Raw genomic sequence first — 19,006 nt, forward strand, 5'->3', positions numbered from 1 at the left:
GTGTTACCTGCTTAATGACGCCCTTCTTCAACAGACTCTTCTTCTTGGCAGTCATCACAAAATAGTGGGTGTCGTCCTTATAGTAAACAATGTTTTCTAAATCAATACCTTTGGAGAGAGGCAGGGGGAGAGGAGACGGAGGAGAGACAATAAGACTCTCGCAGGCAAAGGAAAAAACAGTTTAATCTTGATTAGCTTTAACTTAAATTAAATGTACACAGAAACAGGCAAAAATACATTAAGAGGAAGCAAGAATCGGATTATAGGACAGGAACAGATTCACAAAGCCAGCAAAAAGTTTTAATAGGCTTTATTTGGTTTTAACTGCTTTATTAGGTTTCACAGGGAAGCTATTGCACTTCGAGGGATTCCGTAGTGTTATTGTTTTTCGTTGGTGACACCTGCAGATCTGCTCCCGAATTCTCAGGAGTTTTCAAATTTGTCGACAATGTATATATTCCCGGTAAGCAGGTCTCGTACCTACTACCACTTCGGCCATAAAGTGAGAAGTTAACTGTGCCCCTCCGCCTGATGGCAAACAGTCCTGAAACTGGTATATATGCCTTATTTGACATGCAGAACTGTTTGCCTCTTTGGGAAAACATCCAACATTGTCTAGAAAACCAACGGTCCAAATTACACCAAATTTGGTAAACATGCTTTAAGGATGTGTCTGATAAGGACTTATTCATGGATACAAACAAATTATAATTGACTAAACTATGCAATATTCAATCAGTCAAAAATCCAATTGAGAATGACCCAGGGCCTTGAAACGATGTAGGCACATCCACCCCGCATAAGAAGTCGGCCAAATGCCACAGTGAATACATTTTAAGCTCCAGGGGGTTTAGGATTAAGGCTCCAGGATCTTGAAACTTTACACAGCTGACATCCTCCTTGAGAAGTTTGCCAAGTTTCGCGTAGATAGCTCAACAAATTACATCACAGGGTCAATTTCTTCATTAGTCTGGCTATTGCCAGACCAAGCTCAATTGTAGATTGCACGTTGGTTTCGGGAAGCTGCTGTCATTTTCTTCATCACAAGAGGCGTGATCAACGGGCCTAGTTCAACTGACTCTGTATGTACACGATTGGCTGCTTGCCTTCGCTTCCCTGTCGTCATTGTGTTAAACCAGCCAATAGCGCGACAAGGGGAAAAGCCAGCTCGATGATTGGCTCCCGCAAAAACGTATCGGAAGCAGAAAGAAATGTATTGCTCTTCTCCAGACCCTTGTGCAGGGTGACCTCAAATCGCCGGCAGAATGGGCAAGGCTACCCAGTCTATTTCCTTATGTGATCAGCCAAGCGCTAGGAACCACTTTGCACACAGGGGGGCGCAAATAACCCATATCCTTCATGAAGTCAAAACATGGTGGGTGGTCACTTAAAAACGCCAGGGGACACTTACCTTATCTCACAGCACACACTGGGGCATATAGGTATTCACAGTGTATCTGTGTAAAGCTATTGTTATTTGAATTTGTATTTTTTACATCTATGTAGAGATTTTTTATTTATTTTTTTACTGGTTGATGGTGGATATTGTGTCAGTTCTGCTCAGATATTGTTGATATACCATAGAATACTGGAATACACGCATACACACACTAAGGTCAGTCACCTGTTTGAGTGAGCAGATCATGGAAGAACTTCTGGTTGTAGATGCGGGCCACTCCGCTGATCTCTGCCACCTGGGCCTCGGCCGCAGTGTGTCTGTTGGTGAAGTTGGCCGTGATGCCGATCGCTAGCTTCCCCCTGAGCTCCTTGTGCTTGAAGCCTGCAGAGAGACCGTTACGGAAGAGATTTAACGTATGACCCACACAGCTCTGAAAAGGATCCCAGAAGGAAGCGTCCTGTATGTGATTGCAATGCAATATGTTATTACACCATTGTATTTTATGTGGAATAGGTGATCTATGTTCCTTACTGTGTGTGTGTGTGTGTGTGTGTGTGTGTGTGTGTGTGTGTGTGTGTGTGTGTGTGTGTGTGTGTGTGTGTGTGTGTGTGTGTGTGTGTGTGTGTGTGTGTGTGTGTGTGTGGTTGTGTGTGTGTCTCACACACCATCAGGGAGAAAGCTCCCCCCTCCAGCAGAAATAAAGACATCAAATTCAAAGACCAGCGTAGGATGGGGATTAGGATGCAGTTTGGCCGTCCAACCTGAAATGACAAAGCGCCATTTAAATAGAAGAAAAAACACACTTAAAACACAGTTGGAATCATAAGTTGTACAAAACAAACAATTTGTGCATCTATGGTTTAAATGTAGCAGTCATTCATGTTTCTGAAACTTTTTTCAGGTAAAATCCTGAATTTGTCTAGCAACAAGCCAACGATGACTCTACGAGGTATGAGGGTCACTTGCTAGTTTCGAAGAGAGGAAGTATCATGAGCATCATAAGCATATGTCATAAATACTTAGCCTGTTAAGCCCTTTGAGGCTGTAGAGGTGATTAAAGATCCCATGGCATGAGAATTTCACTTTCTGAGGATTTCTAACATTAATATGAGTTCCCCTTGCCTACCTATGCTCCCCCAGTAGCTAGAAATTGTGTTGGGTGTAAAACGAGCACTAGGCATTTTGCTCCACCATGGAAAAAACTAAGCTCAGACGCGCCGTTTTGGAATTTTCCTCGTATGTCATCATAAGGGGAGATGCCACCCTCCCCTTTCTCTGCCTTGCCAGCCAAGAGAATTTGGTCCGCCAATGAGACAATGAGCTACGACCGTGCGAGCGCCACACGTGTGTGTGTGTGTGTGTGTGTGTGTGTGTGTGTGTGTGTGTAATTACACACACTGTAACGCAAGTGTTGTACACTTCTTTGTTATTTGGATAACCGTTCTTCAGTTGATGTTATGGGGCATAACACGTTGGTTCTTTGACGTCTCTGGTATTTCCAAAACGAGACTGTAGTAATCTCTGCCATGGTTGAAAAGGAATTGGGGGAAAGGAATTTTGGCTTTGACTCCCTGAAGTACATGAACTGCGACATGGAGGGGAAAAGGATTGTTGCCCGCGATTTTCTCCTGCCGCCCGCTGCCGCGAGGCACCACCACCGCCCCGGGCAGCGCGCGGTTCAGTCTACTTCAGATTGATGTGGAAGTGGAAGAACCAGAGACGTCAGAGAACCCGACGCAGTCGTTTGAAATTCATCATATAGTCTGGGGGCGCACACAGCTTTTGGCCATGATAATATCTATTATATGATATATCTATGTATGATGTGATATTATTTAGATATAGAGCTCCAGGCCTCCCGCCGGAGCACCCGGAGTGTTAAAGAATATTTACAGAACAAGGCCAAAGGCAGTGTGCGCCTCGCCATTGCGATACATCCACTGTAAACAGAGTGCATGGTACCGTGGCCGCAAGCTGGTCAGGGCCACACCCCCACCCTCCTCCTTGACCCCCCTCTCTCCTCCTCATTTGCATTAAAGCTACAGACACCGAAACAGCGCGTTTGGGGAAAGCTCAATGTGTGACTGGCTCGGGGTGGCTGTAATTCTGCACCAAGGCTGAATTTCAGGAACTTCTTCAAATACTGTGTTAGGAGCCCACTAATATCTATATTAAAGCATCCATTAAGTAGCATGCCATGGGACCTTTAAGGGCTATACAAATACAATTGAATTTAATATTCTACATGGCGGCAGAATGACGTTACTGATTTACACTTCAACGTTTTCTCGATAGCAACAATAAGCCAGTCTCCTGTAAGGAGGCTAACAGGTCACATTGTGGCACCTTTGTCCCCGGAGGGCTCCTCCAAACCCTGGAACTCCACCGCAGTCAACACCTCCACCCCCAGGACCAAAGCCACCTTCAGCAGGATGAGCTGCAGCTGGCGAATACCTGCACAGAGACACGGGATGTTACAGCTAGTTATAAACAAATGATCATATTATACATACATTATTATGATAAACATTCTAATTATTATTATAACTATAATAATATATGATAATTAACAATTATTCTGAATAATTGTTTAAAGGGACACTATGTAATATTTTGAGTAATTTATTACCTCAAATCAACATATTCATTCATAAATAAGTCCTCATTGGTGTAAAATTATCTCTGCCAAAAATCTCACTTATCCTCCTGAGCGAAGAATAATTAATATTAATATCAATATGGTTACATAGGACGGGTAAGCTTCATGGAGGCTTCCATTTTCTTCCGGTCTATGAGCTGCCGAGAGGGTCAAAAAGCACTACGTCGTACAGGAATTGCAAACGCGTTTTCACTCTGAGCCAGCGTGACGGTGGAACAGAGCTTAGTTTAGCGAGACGAGTTTTACCGGCAAATTTGAACATGCACCGCATTTTTTTCAAAGACCATAGTTATGCCACGCCACAGGAGAAGGAATCATCGTCGCCAAAAAAACGACGATGTGTAAGCAAAGCATGTATAACATGGTTTTTCATGCCAACGAGATGCGGGGCACTATGTTTGAGCGACTCGTCATTGAAAGGCTACTTTATTACATATTTAATTTACTTTTTCACATTTTTGTCGAGTTTAAATCGTGACAATATTCTTATGACTTATGGATACTGTCAAATGCGTTGGAGGAATTCAAAAGCCATTCTTCATCAAGTTATGGAGGTTTATTCTCTGCTGTGGTCACCACGTATCCAAATCCACCGAGACGCACTTATAGGCTAGAGCGGACCTTCTGGAGCTTCAACTCGCTTGCGAGACAGTTGATTTATCACCCGAACAACTGGATTTCATACCAACAACTCTGATAAAGAAGACAATACGGAGGAAAAGAAGATCGAGAGGAGGAATTAGGAACAGGATAGGAGACGAGGAAGTAAACTCGTTGCCGGGCGACTAACTGGCGGCGCGCACAGTCGCAGCGGCCCCTCTTGAGATCTGTGAGATTGAGATTGAATGTTTGAGTGTGAGACGTCCCACGACGAACGTAGTTTATGACAGGGAAACAATATTAAACGTTAGGACATTGAGAGCGAGTAACATCACTGGCATTCGCTGGCATCTGGACATACTACGCAAACACAGGATACTAACGGACACTGTGACACCGTGCCCGCAACTGCCCGGAGGAGGAAGCAGCAGAGACGGGGTGGACGTAAACAAACTGAACAGCTTCTTTCAGCTCCTACCCTCCAAGAAACGCTATCGCAGCTTAAGATGCTCCACCACCAGGCTGCGGAACAGCTTCCTACCTCAAGCTGTCAGGATGCTCAATGCACCAGCGTCCCAGATCTTCTCACTGGACTTTATTTATTATTTATTTATTTATTCATCATTGGGACGTTTGTTTGTTTGTTTGAAATGTATGTTGATCTTGATCCGTGAGAAACGCCTTCTCGTTTTGTTGTTCAATCAACAAAATGACAATAAATTTGATTTGATTTGATTTGATTTTGATTTGATTCCGTTAGTTACAATGTAAATTGTTGGTATTTAGAATACTGTTACATTGTTGAAATCAACGGGTTACAATGCGTTGATTAGGATGCGTGCTCAGCCGCACGCATTATGGGAATTATTGTTTTGATTATCGGTAACTCCAAGACTACCAAAGGCTATGTGAACTTTTATGTTATGACATTTTATGTAATCTGACATTAAATGACCTACTGTTATTTATCATCTGTATAGTTATTTGTCATGTTGGAAAGTCCACAACTGCTGGAGTCAAGTTCGTTGTCTGTAAGAATGCTTGGTCAATAAACCTGATCTGATTTGTCCATCTAATTTGTCCAGTTGTCCACGAACCTCATCGTCACTCGAATGACTCGATGAGGTAGCCTAGTAGGTGTCATGTCACAGCTTCTTGGCACATACTGCCCACCGTAGTTTTTGGACAAGCGAGCACTATTAGTTTGAATGCAATATACAATTGTACCACTAGATGGGAGTAATTTTTACACTGTCCCTTTAAGTATATACTACAGGTGAACACTCCAAAAATGTTTTTGCCGGGACTTATGTGTTTTTATTAGAGGTTTATTTGTTTTTATTAGCGTGACGAGACGGCCGTCACGGCAGTACAAAATTTGTTTGAGATCTCAATCATGGGATATTGCCCAATATAACGAGATAACGAAAAAAAAACATGGCTCATGGCTACAGTTTCAAAAGCCTCAGTAACTAAATATTTGATAACAGGTCTATGCACACAAGTGACTCCCAGCTCACAGTGTCGCGTATGTATTTGTGTTTTTGTGGTAGACCGAATTTGAGTCGTCATCTACCGAATCATTGACGTTCCCCTGGTAACGTGTCATGGTCACATAGTCCCATGTCACCACACCATGTGACACACGCAGACGCAGACGCACACACACACACACTCCCAGTTATTCCCAGTGTTTCCTCACTGATGTGGTCCAGGGTCCCGGTGCAGAATCGACCGTAGAGCTTCTTGGCTCCGAGCCCTCGGAGGTCGTAGATGGTGTAGGGCCACAGGTGCAGCACGTTGTTCCTGGAGAAGGACGCCCTCTTCTCCACCACCAGCACCTGGGCCCCTAGCAGGGCCAGCTCCACAGCGGCCCTCAGCCCACATGGTCCGGCCCCCAGCACCAGACACTGAGCAAGAAGAACGAGAACATAACTCCTAGCGGTAGAACTCATACTACTACTACTTGAATTACGGTGTTCATAGTCAAAGTGTGGTAATTTTTTTCTAGTGCGTTGACACTTCATAGAGTGTCAACACAACAAGAGTGAGCGCTTTAGCCTTTTAGGGTCAATGCCTCAAAATTTCCCACACACTCGCACGCACTTTCAGATCATCTGCGACTTTACTCCAGTGCATATAATGTCATGCTCTTTTTTTGAGTAGACGGAAATGTAACCTGCAACCCACCAGTTGCAAGACAACCTGTTCTGGTAGATATGTTCTGGCCAAATGTTGTAGACAAATCAATATAAAATAGAGTGAAAGTGTCCATCGCTGCTCTAAAGTCAAATGAAGTAAAGTAATCGAGCCATGTGTCTCTATATAGAGCAATGAAATCCAAAGTGGTTGCTTAAGTCATAGGGGAACCCGTTACCTTGTTTTTGGCACAGGCCTTCCTCTGCTGGTAGTCCTTGTGTGACGCCCTCTTATCTATCTTCACCCACAGGGCTTTGGCCTTCCAGTAGTTCAGCCTTTCCTTCAGCTTGGAGTAAAAGACCCTGTAGTCCTTGGGATCCACTTGGAGCTGCACGCACAGCGCCGAAAAGTGTTGCTGCACATCCCTGCAGGTTTTGGCTCCAACGAAGAGGTCAAACAGAGCATGCGAGGGGTCGGTGGGCTCCTGGTTCGCCATAGAGACCCCAAGGCGTCTCCCCTTGGTTTACTTTAGTTGCTTTGGTGTTCAGCTGTAGAACTGGAAAGAGAAAATCATAAAGGTTGGAATGATATCGGGCAGGAAGAGGGGGGAGGGAGCTTGGTGAGTAAGGATGAGATAGTGAAAGAGACAGAGACAGAGAGAGAGTCAGAGTCACAGACTAGAGGGAGTCTGCTCATTTGAAGAGGACTTGTGTTATGTGCTGGCATCTCAAGACTACCATGCCCAGCCCTTCAGTCGTGTTGTACAAGCCTCAATTGTAGCGTAGCTTGTCTTCTGAGTCATCGGTCCTACCCCCCTCCCCACAGTGGTTCCTCTGCAACTTTATGAGTTGCTCAAACGTGCACACACTCACAAACACACACACAATGACGTCTCATTCTCACACCAGGACTCAGCAGTCAGCAAGTCATTAGTTTGGCCAGGCGATAAACCTGGTCTGGGATGTGTTACAACATCAAAGATACACATGAAAACTAAAGCCTTATAAAAACACTCTCTGTCCCCCTCTCTCTGCATAGAATGGCAGCTTGCATTGTGTGCATTATTTTTTTATCTCATGGCAAAAATATAAATAAATTCTACCGAAACGAAATAGGAGTATTTTTGTGATATGTGCTAAATTGTAAAAAAAAAAAAAAAAAAGAAACGAAACGAAAGTGTGGTTAGGTATCAAAACACTCCCAGAGACCGTGCTCGGCGACACAACTAAATGCTAGAACAAAAGATAACAAACCAGGTGGGGCCATCAACACAGTGTACCCCCCCCCCCTGTCTGCTCCTGCAGTGTACCGCTAGAGCACCACTCTAGCCACTCAACTCTTGCAGCCTTAATCCCATTCTCCCAGCCAAGCTCTTTGCAATCACGCAAACTCTGATCTCCCTGGAACTGTTGGTAGCAGATTAAGATCAGTTTGGGAGACTTTTCCCCCTGACACCATCCAAGTGTCCCCAGCCAGAAAAGGTTTGTTTCTCCTGGATACAAGCTGCCAATCATCCAAGCAACTCACTTTCGAACATTTTGACATAGACGAGTTAGAGATAATCATCTAATGAGGCCTCCGAACCAACGATCCCAGCTGTCATGTGGCTGGACTGGTCAAAGATTAAATCATTTCAAATTGGAGGCGAGTCAAAGAACACACCTTTAGCCTTCCAATATAATATAATGCAATATATAATACAATAATAATATTAAAATTATCCCATGTAATGATCAAGTATTGTCTACTTGTACCCACCTGGTAACAGATGCATACTATTCAGTTAGTAACCCCGTAATGCCCTTATTTTCAAAAGTACATTCTGTGTGACAGAAATATGCTGCGTCTTTTGAGAAGTGGGCGTGGCGATTTGAAAATAATCAAGATTGCTTTAACAATGGCCCTACATACTCAGCTAGTCTCAAGAGATGCAGTTTCATGAAGTTTCATGAAAAACAGATAACCATCAGGCTGCACGAGAACCAAGTATTTCAATGATGCAGGGCATGTTCCAGAGAAATACATCATTATGACATATTCTAAAAGAAGACGACAAAATGAAACTACAGAAAGTGACACATTGCCCGAGGCGTATGCAGCTTCTCTGTGGTTTCCACAGCGTTTCCTTCAGCTCAACACTCGGTTAGCTCAATCTCCCCTTCCTGGTGTCACCCTTTCTACAGCCCACCAACTGACACTGGTTCAACATCCTCAGCCCTAAACACCACACACACACACACACACACACACACACACACACACACACACACACACACACACACACACACACACACACACACACACACACACACACACACACACACACACACACACACACACACAACCTTGTAATTAGCACCGCCACAAAGCAAACAGGAGATTAGAGGTGTGTGTGTGTGTGTGTGTGTGTGTGTGTGTGTGTGTGTGTGTGTGTGTGTGTGTGTGTGTGTGTGTGTGTGTGTGTGTGTGTGTGTGTGTGTGTGTGTGTGTGTGTGTGTGAGCCTCGGGGGGGTCGTACTGTCTGTGCTGTTCAGACAGGGTTGAAGAAGGAAGAACAGGTAACGAAGTCAAACACTAGAGGTGGTGTACAGCCAATAGCAGACATAGAATGCCTAGCATAATTGCAAAGTTGCAAAATACTGACTTTGAACACGCTTTACATACAGTAAGCATTTCACATATACATAGAGTATTGCTATGCATAGCTTTCTAAAAGATTCACACAGCAGTGGCATAGCCAGGGGGGACAGCCCCCTTGAAATACAGAAATACAATATTTTCAAATATTATAAACGTCAATTGTTATACCTTTAGGTCAAATTAGGCCATGAGAACTGACGTGACAGACCTTAATATAGGAAACAGGAACAACAGGACTTTTTAGACGTACTTATACTAAATAAATACTTCCCCTTCATGTATTTTTCTAAAAATAAAATATTGACAGATGTGGTTATCCCTTTCCGTAGATTTTGGGGTGGTTTGCTTTGCTGTATTCAGAACTTCACTCACAGTGGAGACACGGAAAGAGGAGGAGATGAGGAGAGGAGAGTAAAGGAGGAGTAGAGAGAAGACATGCAAATAAGAGGAGGGGAGTAGAGAGGACAGGAGTGAGGGAGAACAGACCAGCACAAGATTGATATGCCATGTCTAAGTTGCGTCATTAATAAGATCAATCGGAAATAAAATCCATAATTTCTAGATATAAATTGGTTACAATTTATGTTTCTGAAACGATATCATCTCCCACTGTAATTAATTCCTTGTTAAGCAACTGGCAGACACAAACCATTAATACACAGAAACACAACAAGTGTGAACAAGACTCACATTTCTGAATAGCACGGCCATGTTGAGACGGCTATACACAAGCAGCATTAATGTAATCTGATACAGAAACGAGTGTCAAATGAAGTGAATACTTTACCTTATACTAGCACATCGTTCATGGTATTTTGGTCTTGCAAGTCTCTCTGCCAAGTCTTAGCTCCTCATAACAAAATCCACGCTGCACGTCAGAATAAAGCATGGGGCGTGTTCAGATCAGAAATTGCGGACAAAGAAACGACGTGGTTTAATGGAAGAGACTTCATATCGTATTTGTTTTTGCCGTACGATATTGAGCATACAACTGTACGTTAATTAATGTAGCCAAATACCAACGATATGACATAGGCAATAGCATTTAACAAACGTTAAATGAGAATACCCCGGTAGGCTAAACCATGAACTTCATTATTAACACTGCACCTCTTCACAGATGTTCTCGTTAGTGTTGAGGAAATGCCTTATAGATAAAGACATCTATGATAAAAAAATATAATAAACATGATTTAAGCGATAAAGTAGCTAAATGAAAAGTTGTTAAATGCGAAGACTATTTTCATTCGGTTTCCTTCTGGTTTCCGATAGGCTATTACATTACCAGCTTGAGTCAGGCTTATAATTAGCACAAGAATAAGATCAAACCGTTTAAACATTTAACTTATTTTTATATCTGTAGGAAGTTGGAACGCTATTGGCTCACCTGTTAGTGACCGGTGGGTTCACTGAAACACACTCTTCCCGGACCTTCTGGTAACAAACACTGGACATGTGACGCGCAGGTAAACCACCAGTGCAGGGGAGGGATGGGGGAAGTCCTGTTTAATTTAAATACGTAAGAACGTGTCGTGACTCTTACAATATAACATTTCTTCAATTTCAGATCCTATCTGACTTAACATTGGGTATCATTAGCCAGAATCGCATCGCGCAAAAAGCGCAACGTCTGAAATAAATAGGATACTCTTTCGCAGACTTTTTGAAAGTTGCCAACTTGCATAACTTCTAACTTGGTTTGAAATGATAAGCTTATGTCCTGCAAATAAAACAATGAGTGATGGATTAATGCTTACAATGAATAACCTCACCAACACATTTGTCATTAAACCAATTTATTCCAACATTGTAACTGTAAGATTTAAACAAACGTATTTTACAGAGAAAATCTTTAAATTCCCATTGAATGCAGTAGAAAAGGGGATGTATAATATATTACAGATTGTAAAAATAACTGCATAGATAATAATATTTCAGGAACTGTTTCCATTCAACACATAATTAGAAAATATATATATTTTTTTCTCTTCCTTCAGACTGGGACGTGCTCATTGATAAGGCCCAGGAAATAATAAATAGATAAGAGAATGGTCGATTGTCTGGGGACAACAGACAAGCCAATGAATGAATGATGGCCTGATCTACGCTCTTCCAGCACTACCTCTTACCTACACGGGTCGTCATTCCTACAGGAAGAATACAAGCCTGGATCCCAGTGGTGACATTTTTTGCACCATATGATAAAATACATGCGCCCCATGCTAGTACAATAGTGTTATTTTGTTTGTTTCCTGAACTCAAAGAAACAGATGATGGGATGCCTTGTAAGTAGGATTAGACAAGCTGTTAATAAGCTTATAAATATCTGGGGGAAAAAAACACAACGATGTAATACATGTTTTGAAAGAATGTAAATTAACGGGATGAATGGTACAGAAAATGGGGCCAAATGCATTAAGCACATCTTTTCACCGGCTAAACATGAATGCCTGAATACGTCTGAAAACAATACTGTTCAGAGAAAGTGTTGCTAATATGTTTCTTTTTTTCGATCAGGTACCCTGAGATGATATCCAGGGCTACAATATAATACCAAGAAAGAAAAACACGAATGAAGGTATTTCTGAAGGAATAAATAAAGATAAAGGTGATATTTACAATGTATCAGCAATACATTTACAATGCCTTTTTTTCTGAAAGGCCAATCATCTCCTATGCAAGTTGGAAAATGATTTCTGGCTTACCCCCCCAGGATAAATAAGAGCATTGCAATGATACATGAACATCCGCACCACAAGAAGAACCAAGAAGGGTCTGCCCCTACTTTATGCGGGTAACAAATCAATTTGATTAGGGATTTAAAATGTACTTCTCATTCTGAATTGAAAGAGTATCCAAATACTAAGCTCAGACTGAAGGGCACTAACTGAAGGTTAGGGAAGACAGTCAGGGTTAGGATGGAGCACTAATTCAGGGTGAGGAAAGAGGAATAGCATTAGGAATGGGCGATACCTAGAGGGTTAGGGTGAGGAAAGAGCCCCCACTACAGCGTTAGGGAAGGAAAATGGGTAAGGTTTAGGGCAGAGCACTAACTATAGGGTTAGGGAATAGCATGTACCAACTTGTTTAAGTATGAAATCCCCTGGCTCAATTTGATGAGATAGATGTATGTTTGAGTACATTTTATCTTTAAAGGAATACCACATCCAAAATGCTAATTGGTTAAATGCTTTGTTATTATTTGATCATTTGGAGTCATTGAATTTAGCAGAAGTGGTTTATTAAACAATGTTTCCACAATAAACAATTTGGAAGCTCTTGTCAAAAGATCCTTGTATTATGAAGTGAGCTCATATCCGTTTGGTATAAACTGTCCGCAACAAGCCATGAGAGAACATGGTGGAATAAGATTGGATAAGAATCCCCCCCTCCCCTTGTCGTGCCGGAGTCAGACCCCACGGTTAGTAAAGCTCAAAGTCATAAAAATACACCTTTAACTTTTAACAGTGTACAAAAGAGCAGCAATGTTCTGGTCCTCTCCCCTGTACTGAGAAGAGCACCGGTGATCAGTAGTCAGTTCCTTGTGTTAGAGACGGGAGTAGAAGAAGATGGGCTTAACTTCTCCCTGTTGGATGTTACACTGGTCCAAGTCCTGGAGATCCATCCAGAGCGACTGCACGTTCCGTTGAATAAGTTGTACACAGGCCCATGTCCGCCTCATTCCAAACCTCACAGCAGGTACGACTTACCAAATTACTATCCTCAGTGGTGCACAGTCATGGATGCTTCTAGAAACAAATATTAAACCAACCTTTACCTCAAAGAACACTCCAGTTGATCCAGGTATAAACCCCACCCACACTGATTAAATCAAAATGTGAAAAGTCTATACAGTTTTCACATAAACCAAAAAAATGGTTTAGTTAATTTTCATGAAAATTGGATGCTGCTTTAGTTTTATGATCCTAATTGGAAGACAAAGTTAATATACAACTGTTTGGAGTTTCAAACATGATCCTGAAATGAAACTTTCAGCAGGACATTGATAGTTCCTCATCTCTTAGGCAACCCCCCGTCGTCGTCTTTTAATGCACACGTCTGGAAATCTTCCCAGGTGTGTCAAAGTCAGGCGCAGGGTTTTAACCCGTCTACCAGGTAGAAATCCCCAGGTCTGAAGTACCATGAAGGCGCCTTAAAAAAATCTATAATAAAGGATTCTTGGCTCCATTGTCAAAACCTCCTTAATAAAGCTTGACGCGCAAGCAAACACAGTGTAATGTACGATGGGCCTCCAAATGATAATACAATAGTGAGGGGAACGCCACACAACTCATTTGGAAGTCAGAGGTGAACCTAACCATGGTATCCCTAGAGAGAGAGAGAGGCAGATTGTGAAAATGGATGACGCATGGTCTCTCTCTCCCTCTCTCTCCCTGCCTCTCTCAGTTTATACATGTGTGCATGCACATATCCTTACGCCTCTCTCTCTCCCTCTTTCTTTCCCCCATACACACACACACACAGACACACAACCAGGGTCCTCAGAGGTTCTCCCCGGGCTGGTACTGGGGCTCGGTGGAGGTGAAGTAGTCCTCCAAGAAGCCCTGCAGGTACTCGAAGGTGGGCCTCTCCTCGGGCTCCTTGCGCCAGCAGGTTCCCATCAGCTCGTGCATGGACTCAGGGCACTCGGCTGGGCACGGCATCCTGTAGCCGCGCTCCACCTGGTCCAGGACCTCGCGGTTCACCATGCCTGGGGGAGGGAGGGAGGGAGGGAGGGAGGGAGGGAGGGAGGGAGGGAGGGAAGGAGGGTGGCGTGAGGTCACCGTGACCCACAACAACATGGCAGTGGGGACAGTGGACCGCTTCTCATGAAATCAGCCCGTCGGCTGATTTGATGAGAAGATTCAGATTCAACATAAAGTTGAATCTGAATGTGAATCCGACTAGGGATTACAGAGAGCAGAGGCCTCGCCGGGTCCCTGTACAGTCTAGAACCGGTTGTTGTTAGTGTGTATGTCAAACATAATGTTTGACAAACAATACGCTTTGTTCTTTCAAAAACGAAATCTACTGGTCTCTTATGTGTGTGTGTAAAAAATAAATAAAAGGCACAGCTTTCATACTTGGGTGTTGGTCCCCTTTCTTTCTATTCAGTAATGTCATCTTTAAAATACTCACTACTACAACAAGTACAATATATGTTCTAGTTGGATCCTTCTTAAGCCAATATCGGTGCAAAACAATCAGCACAGTTGTTGCTTGAGCCCTGTTTTAAAGATGAATGAAAACGAATTAAATGTGCGTTCCCACGGTGTCATTTTCTGGACAGGCCCTCCTACCTGGATAGGGAACTCTGCCCTTGGTGGCCAGCTCAGTGAGCAGCACCCCGAACGACCAGACGTCCGACTTGATGGTGAAGCGGCCGTACAGCGCCGCCTCTGGGGCGGTCCACTTGATGGGGAACTTGGCTCCTGCCAGGTAGAGGCGGAGACACCACGGAGACAATGAAACGACTCATGAGCGAGCTGCGATACGGAGAGATATTATACCGAAGAGAGACGGATTTGCGCGATTGAATGTAGCGTTCAGAAGGCGACACGCCGTTGTTTTGAAAACATTACAGCCTCTTTTCCTAAGAATGGCAGAATAGGATGTTTTAGCTTGTCTTCCCGCCGGGAAAAGTGTACAGATGCTGGCTGTGTTTTTGTTGCTTTAAGCCAATAACGTGCATACAGATCCACACCTCCAGCAACATGATTGGTGGAGGTTATTGGTTGCTTTGTGTAATAAATACAAAGCAAAATAGCGTGAAGTGCCCAAGATTTGAACCGGTCTGCCATCAGATTCTAGTGTCAGACTTGTGGGAGTAGGGTTCATCTGCACTGTGGAACCGGAGGTCCAGCAGTCGGGGTCTCACCCTGGCGGGCCGTGTACTCGTTGTCCTCTATGAGCCGCGCCAGGCCGAAGTCGGCCACCTTGCACACCAGGTTGTCCCCCACCAGGATGTTGGCCGCCCGCAGGTCTCTGTGCACGTAGTTCATCCGCTCCACGTACGCCATCCCAGACGCAATCTACAGGGACACAGTCCAAAAAACGCTATTTAAATACATAACGGATTTCTTATTATTTTAATCCAACACACAAGGCTGTGAAGGGCCAGAATTTTTTTTATGTTTTTGCATTTTGGCATCCAAAAGAGACTTGGGTTGTAAACTTACAATACAGCCCTGCTACATAAAACAACGTGATTTGCTTAGATTTTTCTTTCTATGAATCAAAACAAACATTCTGTGTGCTTAGGGCTTGACACACCTCTATAATAATACCAGATTGAAACCTTGTGTGACTCAGTCAAATGTTAGTCATGTAAGCAAAACCTTTCTGGTTCTGTTTTGTTTAGTGCCTACCTGTGACGCCATGTCGACGAGTTGAGGCAGACGAAGCATTTTACCCATGTCACCCTTCAGGAAGTCCAGTAAACTACCTGTTGGCAATAACATACCACTGTGTTATTGATAGTCATTGTTACCTACTGCAAGATATACAGTTACACCACGTTCACAACGGAGAAATAATAATATATAACAACCGACTCAGAAGTGTATGTAACATGCAGTGAGACTTAACAATTATCTTAGCAACCAACTGTAAGCTTCTATAACCTATTCATTAAGACTTAACAATTATTTGAAGACTTTTTGACTTTGCCTTTTTATCTTTTACATATCTATTTTCTTTTATTACTTGATTGTATGGTATGACTATGTGAAGCACTATGTGAGTCTGCCTTGTGTATGAAAATTCCTCGTGTATGATAAGTTCATAGAAATCGGCTGTGCGTTTTTCTCATATATTCAGTAGCACTTAAAAAAAAACCTTCATAGCAACATCCAGTAGGTGTTCATCCACATCCACAGGCCAGTGATTATTCCACGGTAATGAACAGCGCGTTGCTGAACACGGGGGACCTCTGACCTTGGCCCATGTACTCGGTGACGATGTAGATGGGCTCCTCCGACACCACGGCGTACAGCTGCACCAGCTTCTCGTGCCGCAGCTTCTTCATGACCTGCGCCTCCATCAGGAAGGCCTCGGGGGACATGGTGCCCGGCTTCAGGGTCTTGATGGCCACGCGCGTCGTGCCGTTCCACGTTCCTACGCCACCGTAGGGGCGTCCGTCGCGTTAGTCAACCTCATATCCAATATCTCTTTCGCTTAGAACGAATACTTTCAGAAGTTTGTATCATAGCTTGATGTATCAAATTATACATTTAAAGGTGTAGTCTGAAGAATTGAGTGTCATCTAGTGGAACAGACTTGGCAGAAATTGTATATACAATTTCAAATTATTAAATAATATTCATATTATATATATTCTTTTTTATTTTATTTTTTTATTTTTTTAATAGAGAAAAATAAGAATCATGTCTTCGTAACCCTAGAATAAGCCCTTTATATCTACATAGAGGGCAGGTCCTCTTCCACGGAGACCGTCATGTTGCACTGCCATTTTTTTCTACAGTAGCCCAGAACGCACAACATTCCCCAATTTTGTGAGCTGTGATCTATATTTCTACAGGCTGAATGACTAACTATAAAGTATAAATCTATCAAGGAACCTAATCTCTTGAAACTTTGCTACTCAATGCTGTGGTAGCCGATGATTTGATCATTTTGGAGGTACCTATTGGCAACATACAGGCCAGGACAGGCCACTGCAGCTTCTCTTACGTTGTTGGAAAAGGAGAGGTGTTTGGGGGGAGGGGGTATCAATATACCTTACAAACTTAACCTTTAAGTGTTGATGACACAAATAAAAACTCACTTTAATTACTTTGAATAAAAGCCTCTGCTAAATGACTGAATGGTAAATCAAGTAAATAAACCGTCAACTGTATGGACACAATTGCAAAAATCCACCAAGGAATAGGAATCACCATCAAGTACCATTGCGTGTTTATTCCCTTTCTTTTAATTAATATTATAGCATTTTGCCTCAAGTAATTTAGTTGGTTGGTTGGGTTGATGGCACTAAACATGTAGAATAATGAGATGTCATTACATGTCATATGAGCCACCAATAGAAGGTGCCATTTCTGTCCCCAGACACCCCTACACATTCTCACACAGGGAACCAATACTGCCATTTTAACCAGCTCTGAGGGAAATGAAACGACTAAGCATTTCCAAATGCGGTCATGACGTCATATGTAAACCCCAAAAAGTTTCTGCGAGTCACCTTTGACACGGATATCGGCGTCGTGTTGCCCTCCTGCCTTTACTCACCCATCCAGACCTCTCCGAAGCAGCCCTGGCCCAGTTTGAGGTCCAGCCGCAGCGAGTCCCGAGGGATCTCCCAGGCGTCCTTGGCCAGCCCTTGGGTCTGGGGCTTCAGGATGGGGCACACGTCCGACAGAGAGTGGCACAGGCCGTCTGCGTGCTCTGGGCGAGGGGGAAGAGAGACATGGTTAGGGCAGTGATCAAGTTTATTTTTTTCATCCATTGGCTCGTTCATTCTGCCTTTCAAATGTCAACATATTTATTTATGGAATTAATAATTTACCAGCGCAGCGAAGGGATTTCTTAGATTAGCTTGCATTGTCTGATGAACAGCCAAAAGCACCCTTCAATAGTAATAGTATAATCTGACACAGAGCACCACAACTAATATTAGCATTTCAAAGGCTAATGTTGAATATTTCTTAGTTGATGAATGGATAAAAAGAAGAATCAATAAGTGGTTTAAGGCAAACAAACAAATGACTTTCTCAGTACTAGAGTTCAGCCTTGAGACACCCGTTCTGAACGTAACAAAATACCTTCACAATCATTTTATATTCTCATACATTTTTTGTTCGTTCTTATTCTTTCAAAATGTTCACCTCCTCAATTATTTTTATATGTGCTGTGATCCCCTGGACTGAATGAGGAACAGTATTTTCTTATCTGGTCAACTCACTGCGGTAGTGGTTGACCAGCAGCTGCAGGTTGGTGAACTGCGTGCGAGATGTGATGTAGAAGCCGCCGCTGTCCAGCTTCCTGATCTTGTAGTGTTTCACGTTCAACCCTTTGGTGTTGTCGTAGTCAAGGACAGACAGACAGTAGGCACCTGGCAACAGAGAAAGGCGTGGTCAAATGAATTGGTATTTTAAACGGATTATATCAACTAAATACATTTTTTTCAAAAATAAATAAAAAGTAATGACGATGAAATAAAAATGTTGATCATTACAATTAAAGTAATAATGACTGTTATCATTACAATTAAAGTAATAATGACTGTAATAATACTTTTATGCTTTTCAAATGTTTAACTTTTTATATATATATTCTTTTGTCCTTTATGCTTGTCTTTTATGTCTTCAAGTCTCTACAAAAAGTGCTGTATGGTAAAATGCATTATTATTAAAAAAGCTAACTACAATACAGTCATTCCGCCATCAGAGGGCAATCTCAGCCTGACAACCTACAGCAGGTTAATGAATTCCTCTGTTCTCGGTCACAAGGAGGTCTGATATGGCCTACGGATGAGCAGCACGCTCAGTCCTGGCTTCCCGTTGACCTACTTCTACCGCCCGCCGCCCTCCCCCCCCGCCCCCCGCCCCCCC

The 19,006-nt window shown here is 43.0% G+C and overlaps 3 protein-coding genes across 7 annotated transcripts in view; all 3 read right to left on the reverse strand.

The window, feature by feature from the left end:
- LOC132453948 (F-actin-monooxygenase mical1-like) overlaps positions 1-10,910 on the reverse strand; it is a 25,042-nt gene extending 14,132 nt beyond the window's left edge. Inside the window, exons 1-7 of one of the 2 annotated variants that reach the window (XM_060047059.1) lie at positions 10,825-10,910; positions 7,036-7,345; positions 6,361-6,568; positions 3,746-3,853; positions 2,065-2,160; positions 1,625-1,780; positions 8-108 (exon numbers count right to left, since the gene is read on the reverse strand). In XM_060047059.1, the coding sequence (XP_059903042.1) occupies positions 8-108; positions 1,625-1,780; positions 2,065-2,160; positions 3,746-3,853; positions 6,361-6,568; positions 7,036-7,293 (927 nt within the window). In that variant the 5' untranslated portion in view covers positions 7,294-7,345; positions 10,825-10,910. Of the gene's footprint in view, positions 1-7; positions 109-1,624; positions 1,781-2,064; positions 2,161-3,745; positions 3,854-6,360; positions 6,569-7,035; positions 7,346-10,224; positions 10,306-10,824 lie in introns of those variants that run through there. The other variant, XM_060047050.1, reaches the window with a different exon arrangement.
- The window catches only part of LOC132453960 (F-actin-monooxygenase mical1-like), a 57,325-nt gene extending 46,377 nt beyond the window's left edge, over positions 1-10,948 (reverse strand). The window contains exon 1 of the mRNA XM_060047087.1: positions 10,825-10,948. The gene's annotated coding sequence lies outside the window, so the exon portion shown is untranslated. The remainder of the gene's footprint in view (positions 1-10,824) is intronic.
- src (v-src avian sarcoma (Schmidt-Ruppin A-2) viral oncogene homolog) overlaps positions 10,251-19,006 on the reverse strand; it is a 28,255-nt gene continuing 19,499 nt past the window's right edge. For 3 of the 4 annotated variants that reach the window (XM_060047114.1, XM_060047123.1, XM_060047133.1), the window contains 7 exons: positions 18,358-18,507; positions 17,685-17,840; positions 16,374-16,553; positions 15,806-15,882; positions 15,316-15,469; positions 14,738-14,869; positions 12,662-14,148 (listed from right to left, as the gene is read on the reverse strand). In XM_060047114.1, the coding sequence (XP_059903097.1) occupies positions 13,940-14,148; positions 14,738-14,869; positions 15,316-15,469; positions 15,806-15,882; positions 16,374-16,553; positions 17,685-17,840; positions 18,358-18,507 (1,058 nt within the window). In that variant the 3' untranslated portion in view covers positions 12,662-13,939. Of the gene's footprint in view, positions 10,602-10,824; positions 14,149-14,737; positions 14,870-15,315; positions 15,470-15,805; positions 15,883-16,373; positions 16,554-17,684; positions 17,841-18,357; positions 18,508-19,006 lie in introns of those variants that run through there. The other variant, XM_060047106.1, reaches the window with a different exon arrangement.

This window comes from Gadus macrocephalus, chromosome 1 (assembly GCF_031168955.1).
Source record: "Gadus macrocephalus chromosome 1, ASM3116895v1".
Classification (NCBI taxonomy): Eukaryota; Metazoa; Chordata; class Actinopteri; order Gadiformes; family Gadidae; genus Gadus; species Gadus macrocephalus.